Source organism: Nerophis lumbriciformis, linkage group LG26 (genome assembly GCF_033978685.3).
Source record: "Nerophis lumbriciformis linkage group LG26, RoL_Nlum_v2.1, whole genome shotgun sequence".
Lineage (NCBI taxonomy): Eukaryota > Metazoa > Chordata > Actinopteri > Syngnathiformes > Syngnathidae > Nerophis > Nerophis lumbriciformis.
Window position 1 is genome coordinate 12,000,001 of NC_084573.2, and position 13,352 is coordinate 12,013,352.

Sequence of the window (13,352 nt, forward strand, 5' to 3'; positions counted from 1 at the left end):
ATCCTTGCTGCCACATCAGCTAGTGGCCTCAGTCAAGGAGCATCTGCAAACACATTTACTGGCACACGCTGCGAAATGTTGCTCCAACTCTACCTCGTGCATCTCCTTCCCTCACTTCCTTTCCCTGTCTAGCTACTATCTCTCCATTCATCTATTCATCCAGCCATCCATCCATCTTTTATCTATGAAGTAGTCATCCATCCCTTCATTGTACGTCCAATAATATGTTCAGCCACAGACCAATCAATAATTCATTCATTCATTCATCCAGTCGTTCATTCATTCATCTATAATGTATTCCACCATTAATATTCACATCCATTCACCCAACCGTCTACCCATCTATAAAGTATATGTCCACCCCTTCATCATCGAGCCATCCAAACATCTAGTCATATAAACTATTTCTCCCTCTGTTCATGCTTTCATCATTCATTCAAACAATTTCATCGTCTCTTTATCATCAGTCCAATCATCCATCCATCCAATACTGCGTTTATTATCCACCTATAAAGTATTAATCCCTTCATCTTTGCATTCATTCATCACCAACCACCCATTTACATAGTATTTGTTCATTTGTTCATCCTGTCACCCCTCTGTCCTTAATGAAGCAGCCTTCCATCCATTTACATCTGTCCAATCATCTGTTCATCCTTCCATCCATCCATTATCCATAGAGTGTCTATTCATTCACTCACCCTTTAAGCTAAGTATTCTCTATCCATCCATCCCTCCTTCCATCAAGTAATTATCCATTTTAATCAATTCATCCAATCATTTATAAAGTATTCTCCAGCCATCCATCCATCCCTCCTTCTATTAAGCAATTATCCATTTTAATCAATTCATCCAAACATTTATAAAGTATTATCCATCCATCCATCCCTCCTTCCATCAAGTAATTATCCATTTTAATCAATTCATCCAATCATTTATAAAGTATTCTCCATCCATCATCCCTCCTATTAAGTAATTATCAATTTTAATCAATTCATCCAATCATTTATAAAGTATTCTCCATCCATCCATCCCTCCTTCCATCAAGTAATTATCAATTTTAATAAATTCATCCAATCATTTATAAAGTATTCTCCATCCATCCATCCCTCCTTCTATTAAGCAATTATCCATTTTAATCAATTCATCCAAACATATATAAAGTATTCTCCATCCATCTATCAAGTAATTTTCCATTTTAATCAATTCATCCAATCATTTATAAGGTATTCTCCATCCAGCCCTCCTTCTATTAAGTAATTATCCATTTTAATCAATTCATCCAAACATTTATAAAGTATTCTTCATCCATCCATCAAGTAATTTTCCATTTTAATCAATTCATCCAATCATTTATAAAGTATTCTCTTAATTTTCCATTTTAATCAATTCATCCAATCATTTATAAAGTATTCTCCATCCATCCATCCATCCAGCCCTCCTTCTATTAAGTAATTATCCATTTTAATCAATTCATCCAAACATTTATAAAGTATTCTTCATCCATCCATCAAGTAATTTTCCATTTTAATCAATTCATCCAATCATTTATAAAGTATTCTCTTAATTTTCCATTTTAATCAATTCATCCAATCATTTATAAAGTATTCTCCATCCATCCATCTCTCCTTCCATCAAGAAAGCATCCATTTTAATCAATTCATCCAATCATTTATAAAGTATTCTCTATCCATCCATTCCTCCTTCCATCAAGTAATTTTCCATTTTAATCAATTCATCCAATCATTTATAAAGTATTCTCCATCCATCCATAAAGTATTCACCCATATTTTTTAATTCATCCATTCAAATATAAAGTATTTATTCATTGATTCGCCAATGCAAACATACTATTTATCCACCACCCTTCCATCAAGTATTCATCTATATCCATCCACTCATTTATAAAGTATGTATCCATTCATTCACACATCCATCCGTCCAACCACGGTCTATAAATTATTCATCCATCCAACCATCTTTCATCCATCATTAATTAAGTATTTATTCACTCATTTATAAAATATGTATCCATTCATTCACTTATAAATGCATCCACCATGAATAAAGTATTCATTCATCCATCATCAAAAATGTATTCATCTATATCCATCCACTCATTTATTTAGTATGTATCCATTCATTCACTCATCCATCCGTCCAACCACGGTCTATAAAGTATTCATCCATCCAACCATCATTATCCATCATTAATTAAGTATTTATTCACTCATTTATAAAATATGTATCCATTCATTCACTTATAAATGCATCCACCATGAATAAAGTATTTATTCATCCATCATCAAAAAAAGATTCATCCATATTCATCAACTCATTTATTAAGTATGTATCCATTCTTTCAATCCTCCATACATGCATCCATCCAACCATCTCTCATCCATTATTAAGTATTCATTCACTCATTTATAAATATGTATCCTTTAATTCACTTATAAATGAATCCATCCATCATCAATAAAGGACTCATTCATCCATCATCTATCATCAATAAATTATTTACCCATATTCATCCTCTCATTTATAAAGTATGTATCCATTCATTCAGTCATCGATCCATCTATCTATCATTTAAAAAGTATTCATTCATCCCTACTTCCATCAATAAATTATGTATTCATATTCATCCACTCATTTGTAAAGTATGTAGCCATTTATTCACTTATCCATACGAGCATACACCATCAATAAAGTATTAATTCGTCCATCATCATCAATAAATTATTACTCCATATGTATCCACTCATTTATAAAGTATGTATACATCCATTCACCCATCTATGCATCATCCACCATCTAAAATGTATTCATCCATCAATAAAGTATTCAATCATATTATTCCATTAATTTATACATGTATCTATTCATTCACTCATCCATACGTACATCCACCATCTAAAAAGTATCAATTCATTCAGCCATTCACCTATACTTCCATCCATCCAACCTTAAATAAAGTATTCATCCATAGTAATCAATTTATTTATAAAGTATGCATTTATTCATTCATAATCCATACATGTATCCAAAGTATTCATCCATCAATCATCAATAAATTATTAACCCATTTTCAAAGTATGTTTCATTCATCCAGTCATCCATCTATCCATCAATCTACCATTTAAAAAGTATGCATTCATTCATCCTTCCATCAATAAATTATTAATTCATATTCATCCACTTATTTATAAAGTATGTAGCCATTTATTGAATTATCCATACAAGCATACACCATCTATAAACTATTCATCCATCCATCCATCATCAATAAACTATTAATCCGTATTCATCCACTCATTTATAAAGTATTTATACATCCATTCACCCATCCATGCATCCATCCACTATTAAAAAATAGTTCACCCATCCATCCATATCAATCCATTAATTTATAAAAATATGTATCTATTCATTTACTCATCCATTCACCATCTAAAAAGTATTAATTCATCCAGCCATTCATCTATCCATCCATCAACCATGAATAAATTATTCATGCATATTAATCAATTAATTCATAAAGTATATATCTATTCATTCACTCATCCAAACGTACATCCACTATCTAAAAAAAGTGTTACATCATCCAATCGCTCCAATCATAAATACACTATTCATCCATATAATCCATAAAAAATATGTATCTATTCATTCACTCATCCATACTTACATTCACCATCTAAAAAGTATTAATTCATCCAGCCATTCATCTATCCATCCACCCATCAACCATAAATAAAGTATTCATACATATTAATCCATTCATTTATAATGTATCTATTCATTCACTCATCCAAATGTACGTCCACCATCTAAAAAGTATTAATTCATCCAGTCATTCATCTATCCATCCATCCATCAACCATGAATAAAGTATTCATGCATATTATTCAATTAATTGATAAAATATGTATCTATTCATTCACTCATCCAAACGTACATCCACTATCTAAAAAAAATATTACTGCTCCATTCCTCCAATCATAAATACACTATTCATACGTATAATCAATTAATTTATAAAGTATGTATCTATTCATTCACTCATCCATACGGACATCCACCATCTATAAAGTATTGATCCATCAATCTATCCACCCATCCAGCCATCATCCATCTATCCATAAAGTATTTATTCATATTCATCCATTCATTTATAACGTATGTATTCATTCATTCACACATCCACCCATTAATTATTTGTCCATCCATTCATCCCACAGTTCATCCATATGTTTGCTTATCTGCCCATGTAATGTATGAATAATGAATAAAGTGTTCATTAATCCATTCATCCATCTACCTAACGCTGTGGCTAGAGGGTGTATATACAGAGATAGTATATAGAGAGGTAGTATATACAGAGAGTACACAGTACATAGAGAGTGTGTACATACAGTTGGTGTATATGTCCTTCTGAGGACCAGCGTCCTCTGCAGTGGACATTTGTGCTTTGCATAAAGGGGGAATTTTTTGGGCTGAAATGTGCAACTCTGACAAAAGAAATAGCGCAAATAGGTCTGTGAAGCACTTTGAGTCTGCCTTGTGTATGAAAAGTGCTATACAAATAAAGTTGCCTTGCCTTGCAAAAACAAATGACCACTGCAGAGGATGCTGGCTACCAGTAGGACATACGGTAGCACACGGTAAACATACAGTAGGGAAGCGATTCACATGGCCCATACACATTTTACAATGCAGTCTACTGAAAATGATAGAAAGTGCCACTCTCCATAGCAAATGACGCTGTGGTCTAAATTAGAAATGCCACTAAACACATTTTAAGATATTCAACCCTCTACTGCCACCTGGCGGCTAAAGTGTAAATTTGTCACGTTACGTGTGTCAGGTAAACCGTGACGAATGGGGCCATATGAAGCCCCTCTCTACTGCACAGTAGCATACAGTATGTGAAGGATATGTTTGGCAGTGAGCTGCTGCATGGCTGCCTGCGTCTGCTTCTGGAAAGCCAGCCTGGCTTCACACTTGCAAGGATCCACCACCAGCACCTCCACTTTCACCTCTACGCCAACAATGATGACACGTGACATAAACCAAAGGCATTTGAAATCGTTACATTCACCATCAATTCAGTAATATCAGCAGTTTTTAATCCAAGAAACAGTAGAATCCGTAAGAGCTTACGTTTCAGGGAACACGTCCTCTGGTCCGCATTCAGGGTATAACCATGGCGGCACTTGCAGTAGTAGGACGTGTCGTTGTTGACACAGGTGTGCTCGCAGTCGTTTCCAATCACACAGGGGTCCAGACCTACAATTTTCCGGGACGTAAGGAATAAGGGGCTCATTCTGCTGGTACTACAAATATACAATACACTACAATATGATGTAGGACAGGCCTGGGCAATTATTTTGACTCGGGGGGCCAAATTTAGAGAAAAAAATGTGTCTGAGGGGCCGGTATATCTGATTTTTAGGAACACTAATACAAAACCTCACAATAATGTCTGAATGCTAAAAACTTTATGATGGAACGCCTTAAAAAACGGAATGGAATTTTACATTTTTTTACTGAATGAGACACCCAGAATGTACATGAAAATAAAGAATGTGGGATTTACAATATTAACTATGAACGATAAAACACTGAATATTGATAACATATGAACGTCACTTCCCCCTCTCCATCGACATATTTTACAAACCCCGTTTCCATATGAGTTGGGAAATTGTGTTACATGTAAATATAAACGGAATACAATGATTTGCAAATCCTTTTCAACCCATATTCAATTGAATGCACTACAAAGACATACATTTTTATTTTATTTTGCAAATAATAATTAACTTAGAATTTCATGGCTGCAACACGTGCCAAAGTAGTTGGGAAAGGGCATGTTCACCACTGTGTTACATGGCCTTTCCTTTTAACAACACTCAGTAAACGTTTGGGAACTGAAGAGACACATTTCTTAAGCTTCTCAGGTGGAATTCTTTCCCATTCTTGCTTGATGTACAGCTTAAGTTGTTCAACAGTCCGGGGGTCTCCGTTGTGGTATTTTAGGTTTCATAATGCGCCACACATTTTCAATGGGAGACAGGTCTGGACTACAGGCAGGCCAGTCTAGTACCCACACTCTTTTACTATGAAGCCACGTTGATGTAACACGTGGCTTGGCATTGTCTTGCTGAAATAAGCAGGGGCGTCCATGGTAACGTTGCTTGGATGGCAACATATGTTGCTCCAAAACCTGTATGTACCTTTCAGCATTAATGGCGCCTTCACAGATGTGTAAGTTACCCATGTCTTGGGCACTAATACACCCCCATACCATCACACATGCTGCCTTTTGAACTTTGCGCCTATAACAATCCGGATGGTTCTTTTCCTCTTTGGTCCGGAGGACACGACGTCCACAGTTTCCAAAAACAATTTGAAATGTGGACTCGTCAGACCACAAAACACTTTTCCACTTTGTATCAGTCCATCTTAGATGAGCTCAGGCCCAGCGAAGCCGACGACGTTTCTGGGTGTTGTTGATAAACGGTTTTCGCCTTGCATAGGAGAGTTTTAACTTGCACTTACAGATGTAGCGACCAACTGTAGTTACTGACAGTGGGTTTCTGAAGTGTTCCTGAGCCCATGTGGTGATATCCTTTACACACTGATGTCGCTTGTTGATGCAGTACAGCCTGAGGGATCGAAGGTCATGGGCTTCGCTGCTTACGTGCAGTGATTTCTCCAGATTCTCTGAACCCTTTGATGATATTACGGACCGTAGATGGTGAAATCCCTAAATTCCTTGCAGTAGCTGGTTGAGAAAGGTTTTTCTTAAACTGTTCAACAATTTGCTCACGCGGTCAAAGTGGTGACCCTCGCCCCATCCTTGTTTGTGAATGACTGAGCATTTCATGGAATCTACTTTTATACCCAATCATGGCACCCACCTGTTCCCAATTTGCCTGTTCACCTGTGGGATGTTCCAAATAAGTGTTGGATGAGCATTCCTCAACTTTATCAGTATTTATTGCCACCTTTCCCAACTTCTTTGTCAAGTGTTGCTGGCATCAAATTCTAAAGTTAATGATTATTTGCACACAAAAAAAAAAAGTTTATCAGTTTGAACATCAAATATGTTGTCTTTGTAGCATATTCAACTGAATATGGCTTGAAAAGGATTTGCAAATCATTGTATTCCGTTTATATTTACATCTAACACAATTTCCCAACTCATATGGAAACGGGGTTTGTAGATTACCATAGTAACTAATTAATTACCATAATAACTAATTCGATTACCATAGTAACTAGTATATCATGCAAAAGCTCAGATTCCAAACATTGAAATACTTTGTATAGTTCAAGACTTACAGTCATTAGAAAACATCACTGCACATCGTAACGGCAGCTACACTTTCCATCTTGAAGATCTAAATAAATTATTTGGGAATGTCCAGCGGGCCGGATTGAAAAACTTAACGGGCCGCAGGTGTCCCCCGGGCCTTAATTTGCCCAGGTCTGTTGTAGGACGTACAGGTTATGGTTCTACCCTACACAATGCTAAAAATGTATTCAAATCTTAACTAATCACCGTAAATTCACTTGGTATTGATCGGAACTATCGGGACAAAATGATAAAACAGTAGACTTGGGATCAATGGGATTAATATGTAAAATGAGTTAAGAGCAGAACCTCATTTGTTCAAACGTCTGCTAGACATTGATTGTCAAACTGGTTGTACGCAGGAAGGGATTTACGGAAATTAAAATAGTTAAGCAAAACACAGAGGATGTTAGTTTTGAAACCTGTATGAAATAATTAGGAGTGTCCCGATCCAATATTGGTTTGATATCAGCAAAATAAACAAGTCGGATGATATCGGCTTGCACCTAAAATCTGTGTTATAAGCACGGATACAAGCAGTCCTGTAGCATGTTTACTTGTGCAAAGTTACCCTCTGAATGTCCTCCAATAAGCACACAAATGTGATCTTTTGTTGTATTTTAGTCAAGTCATTGACAAAAGGTAAACATGGTAGGCTACTAGCAGCTACACAACAGCTCGACAGGCACACAATAGCACAAGTGAGGCATATTGTACATAATAAGTCTCCTTAATTGAACAGTATTGCTTTCAAAAACACAGGGTTGGAATTGGGGGTTAAATCACCAAAACGATTCCCGAGCGCGGCCACCGCTGTTGCTCACTGCTCCCCTCACCTCACCTCCCAGGGGGTGGAACAAGGGGATGGGTCGAATGCAGAGTGTAATTTCACCACACCTAGTGTGTGTGTGACGATCAGTGGTACTTTAACTTTTAACATTTGTCTAATAGTTATAGTTGCATATTACTTACACATACAAAAGTCGAAGCATATTAGTCGTGAATTATTGTGACCACTAGGTGGCACTGAAAACGCAACTAAACACTTTAAAAATCATTAAAAAGGTTAGTGTTTTCATACCTATCCTTATTCTCTGAGTAATTTCACTCGATCTAACCTTTTATAACGTTCTACACTACAAAATAATAAAAGTATGTAATAGCGTTGTCCCGATACCAATATTTTAGTACCGGTAAAATGTATTTAGATACTTTTCGGTACTTTTGTAAATAAGGGGGACCACAAAAAAATGGCATTATTGGCTTTTTTTTAACAACAAATCTTAGGGTACATTAAACATATGTTTATTATTGCAATTCTGTCCTTAAATAAAATAGTGAACATACGAGACAACTTGTCTTTTAGTAGTAAGTAAACAAACAAAGGCTCCTAATTAGTCTGCTGACATATGCAGTAACATATTGTGTCACTAATCATTCTATTATTTTCTCAAAATTATGAGGGACAAACTGTAAAATTTGATTATTTAATCCACTTGTTCATTTATTTACTGTTATTATCTGCTTACTTTCTCTTTTAACATGTTCTATCTACACTTCTGTTAAAATGTAATAATCACTTGTTCTTCTGTTGTTTGGATGCTTTACATCAGTTTTGGATGATACCACATATTTAGGTATTGATCCGATACCAAGAAGTTACAGGATCATACATTGGTCATATTCAAAGTCCTCATGTGTCCAGGGACATATTTCCTGACTTTATAAACATAGTATGAATTGTTAAAAACGGAAAAAATATTTTGTGACGCTGTAATCATAGTAGTATCGACTAGATACGCTCTTGTACTTGGTATCATTACAGTGGATGTCAGGTGTAGATCCACCCATGGCATTTGTTTACGTTCAGGGTCCTATCCTCCTACGGTGTGGAGTGAAGCATGTTTAGCTATTCCTCGTCCTGCAGTGATAATGAAACTTGTAAGAAACTTACTTTATTCGTCGCCATGGAGACGAGGATTAGTGATTTAGAAGTAGCTAAAACACTGCAGACTGCAGCTAAACTTTAGCCGCTAGCTAGCTGAGGGCGTTTCAGTGTTATAACTTCACCTTTATCTTTAGTTTTTAGACCAAAATGCGTCCGTTCTCCCTTTTCTGTCTACACGCTGGGTCTGCTTGGAAGTACTCTGTGTGTGCGCGCTGCCGAACATGCTCCTCTGCTCGTAAAACCAGCAATGTCACGACGTCACGATGCGCAGTCATGCCCGGGAACCGGTACTTTTCAAACCGAGTATAGTACCGTTTTTGATTCACTAGTACCGCGATACTATACCAGTACCGGTATACTGTACAACCCTAGTATGTACTATGATTCCTGCTGATATCGTATCAGATTAATATTGGTATCGGCATGCACTTAAGGCTCCAAAATTGGTATCGTATCGGAAGTTAAAACGTTGTATACGACACCTCTAGAAATAGCCGTACAAATGCAAAGATATTCACCAAAATCCGATGTAATATTGTTTAACTCAAATATTGACGTTAGATTGTTCTGGCACGCGAAAGAAGCAAAAATGGTGGCACCTGGGAGGTGACACATGTAAAATTTTGACAATGACTGGAACTAAATGAGGTTCTGTCTCTAATAGTACAACAAGTATAAATAGATATGTCTCTAGCTCAGTGGTTCTTAACCTGGGTTCGATCGAACCCTAGGGGTTCGGTGAGTCGGCCTCAGGGGTTCGGCAGAGGTCAAAACACACCCGACTCATCGTGTAAATACAAACTTCTCCCTATCGGCGTATTACGGATACGGCAATAGCAGACTGGTTTGCAGGTGTGTAATTTGTTGTGAGTTTATGCACCGTGTTGGTTTTGTTCTTTGAACATTAAAACATTAACGAGATTGTTGCGTTCAAATGTCTATTAAGTACATCAATCATAAAAATGTTGCATTCAAGTGTTTACCAAGTAAAACATAAACGAGAGAGTTGCGTTCAAATGTTTACTAAGTACATCAATAGTAAAAATGTTGTGTTCAAGTGTTTAACAAGTAAAATAATAGTGGGAGTGTTGCATTCAAATGTCTATTAAGTACATCAATAGTAAGAATGTTGTGTTCAGGTGTGTACCAAGTAAAAAAATAGTGGAAGTGTTGCATTCAAATGTCTACTAAGTACATCAATAGTAAGGATGGTGTGTTCAAGTGTTTACCAAGTAAAATAATAGTGTTGCATTAAAATCTCTAAGTATATTAAAAGTAAGAATGTTGTGTTCAAGTGTTTACCAAGTAAAACATAAACGAGAGTGTTGCATTCTAATGTCTACTAAGTAGATCAATAGTAAGAATGTTGCGTTCAAGTGTTTACCAAGTAAAACATTAACAAGATTGTTGTGTTCAAATGTCTATTAAGTACATCAATACTAAGAATGTTGTGTTCAAGTGTTTACCAAGCAAAACATAAACAGGAATGTTGCGTTCAAATGTCTATTAAGTACATCAATAGTAAGAATGTTGTGTTCAAGTGTTTACCAAGTAAAATAATAGTGGGAGTGTTGCATTCAAATGTCTACTAAGTACATCAATAGTAAGGATGATGTGTTCAAGTGTTTACCAAGTAAAATAATAGTGTTGCATTAAAATGTCTACTAAGTACATTAAAAGTAAGAATGTTGTGTTCAAGTGTTTACTAAGTAAAACATAAACGAGAGTGTTGCATTCAAATGTCTACTAAGTAGATCAATAGTAAGAATGTTGCGTTCAAGTGTTTACCAAGTAAAACATTAACGACATTGTTGTGTTCAAATGTCTATTAAGTACAATACTAAGAATGTTGTGTTCAAGTGTTTACCAAGCAAAACATAAACAGGAGTGTTGCGTTCAAATGTCTATTAAGTACATCAATAGTAAAAATGTTGCGTTCAAGTGTTTACCAAGTAAAACATAAACGAGAGTGTTGCATTCAAATGTCTACTAAGTACATCAATAGTAAGGATGGTGTGTTCAAGTGTTTACCAAGTAAAATAATAGTGTTGCATTAAAATTTCTACTAAGTACATTAAAAGAAAGAATGTTGTGTTCAAGTGTTTACCAAGTAAAACATAAACAAGAGTGTTGCATTCAAATGTCTACTAAGTAGATCAATAGTAAGAATGTTGTGTTCAAGTGTTTACCAAGCAAAACATAAACAGGAGTGTTGCGTTCAAATGTCTATTAAGTACATCAATAGTAAGAATGTTGTGTTCAAGTGTTTACCAAGTAAAACATAAACAGGAGTGTTGCGTTCAAATGTCTATTAAGTACATCAATAGTAAAAATGTTGCGTTCAAGTGTTTACCAAGTCAAATATAAACGAGAGTGTTGCGTTCAAATGTTTACTAAGTACATCAATAGTAAGAATGTTGTGTTCAAGTGTTTACCAAGTAAAATAATAGTGGGAGTGTTGCATTCAAATGTCTACTAAGTACATCAATAGTAAGGATGGTGTGTTCAAGTGTTTACCAAGTAAAATAACAGTGTTGAATTAAAATGTCTACTAAGTACATTAAAAGTTAGAATGTTGTGTTCAAGTGTTTACCAAGTAAAACATAAACGAGATTGTTGCGTTCAAATGTCTACTAAGTAGATCAATAGTAAGAATGTTGTGTTCAAGTGTTTACCAAGCAAAACATAAACAGGAGTGTTGCGTTCAAATGTCTATTAAGTACATGAATAGTAAGAATGTTGTGTTCAAGTGTTTACCAAGTAAAACATAAACGAGAGTGTTGCATTCAAATGTCTACTAAGTACATCAATAGTAAGGATGGTGTGTTCAAGTGTTTACCAAGTAAAATAATAGTGTTGCATTAAAATGTCTACTAAGTACATTAAAAGTAAGAATGTTGTGTTCAAGTGTTTACCAAGTAAAACATAAACAAGAGTGTTGCATTCAAATGTCTACTAAGTAGATCAATAGTAAGAATGTTGCGTTCAAGTGTTTACCAAGTAAAACATTAACAAGATTGTTGTGTTCAAATGTCTATTAAGTACATCAATACTAAGAATGTTGTGTTCAAGTGTTTACCAAGCAAAACATAAACAGGAGTGTTGCGTTCAAATGTCTATTAAGTACATCAATAGTAAGAATGTTGTGTTCAAGTGTTTATCAAGTAAAATAATAGTGGGAGTGTTGCATTCAAATGTCTACTAAGTACATCAATAGTAAGGATGGTGTGTTCAAGTGTTTACCAAGTAAAATAATAGTGTTGAATTAAAATGTCTACTAAGTACATTAAAAGTAAGAATGTTGTGTTCAAGTGTTTACCAAGTAAAACATAAACGAGAGTGTCGCATTCAAATGTCTACTAAGTAGATCAATAGTAAGAATGTTGCGTTCAAGTGTTTACCAAGTAAAACATAAACGAGAGTGTTGCGTTCAAATGTTTACTAAGTACATCAATAGTAAGAATGTTGTGTTCAAGTGTTTAACAAGTAAAATAATAGTGGGAGTGTTGCATTCAAATGTCTACTAAGTACATCAATAGTAAGAATGTTGTGTTCAAGTGTTTACTAAGTAAAATAATAGTGGGAGTGTTGCATTCAAATGTCTACTAAGTACATCAATAGTAAGGATGGTGTGTTCAAGTGTTTACCAAGTAAAATAATAGTGTTGAATTAAAATGTCTACTAAGTACATTAAAAGTAAGAATGTTGTGTTCAAGTGTTTACCAAGTAAAACATAAACGAGAGTGTTGCATTCAAATGTCTACTAAGTAGATCAATAGTAAGAATGTTGTGTTCAAGTGTTTACCAAGCAAAACATAAACAGGAGTGTGCGTTCAAATGTCTATTAAGTACATCAATAGTAAGAATGTTGTGTTCAAGTGTTTACCAAGTAAAATAATAGTGGGAGTGTTGCATTCAAATGTCTACTAAATACATCAATAGTAAGGATGGTGTGTTCAAGTGTTTACCAAGTAAAATAACAGTGTTGAATTCAAATGTCTACTAAGTACATTAAAAGTTAGAATGTTGTGTTCAAGT

The 13,352-nt window shown here is 35.1% G+C and overlaps 1 protein-coding gene and 1 long non-coding RNA gene across 2 annotated transcripts in view; both read right to left on the minus strand.

The window, feature by feature from the left end:
- Positions 1 to 1,240, minus strand: part of LOC140679837 (uncharacterized) — a 1,711-nt gene extending 471 nt beyond the window's left edge. Inside the window, exon 1 of the long non-coding RNA XR_012051174.1 lies at positions 1 to 1,240. This exon is cut by the window's left edge and continues 49 nt beyond it. This is a non-coding gene — a long non-coding RNA (uncharacterized lncRNA).
- Positions 1,241 to 4,907: 3,667 nt separating this feature from the next.
- Positions 4,908 to 13,352, minus strand: part of matn3a (matrilin 3a) — a 31,150-nt gene continuing 22,705 nt past the window's right edge. The window contains exons 5-6 of the mRNA XM_061987378.2: positions 5,167 to 5,292; positions 4,908 to 5,044 (exon numbers count right to left, since the gene is read on the minus strand). Coding sequence (XP_061843362.2) covers positions 4,908 to 5,044; positions 5,167 to 5,292 — 263 coding nt within the window. The remainder of the gene's footprint in view (positions 5,045 to 5,166; positions 5,293 to 13,352) is intronic.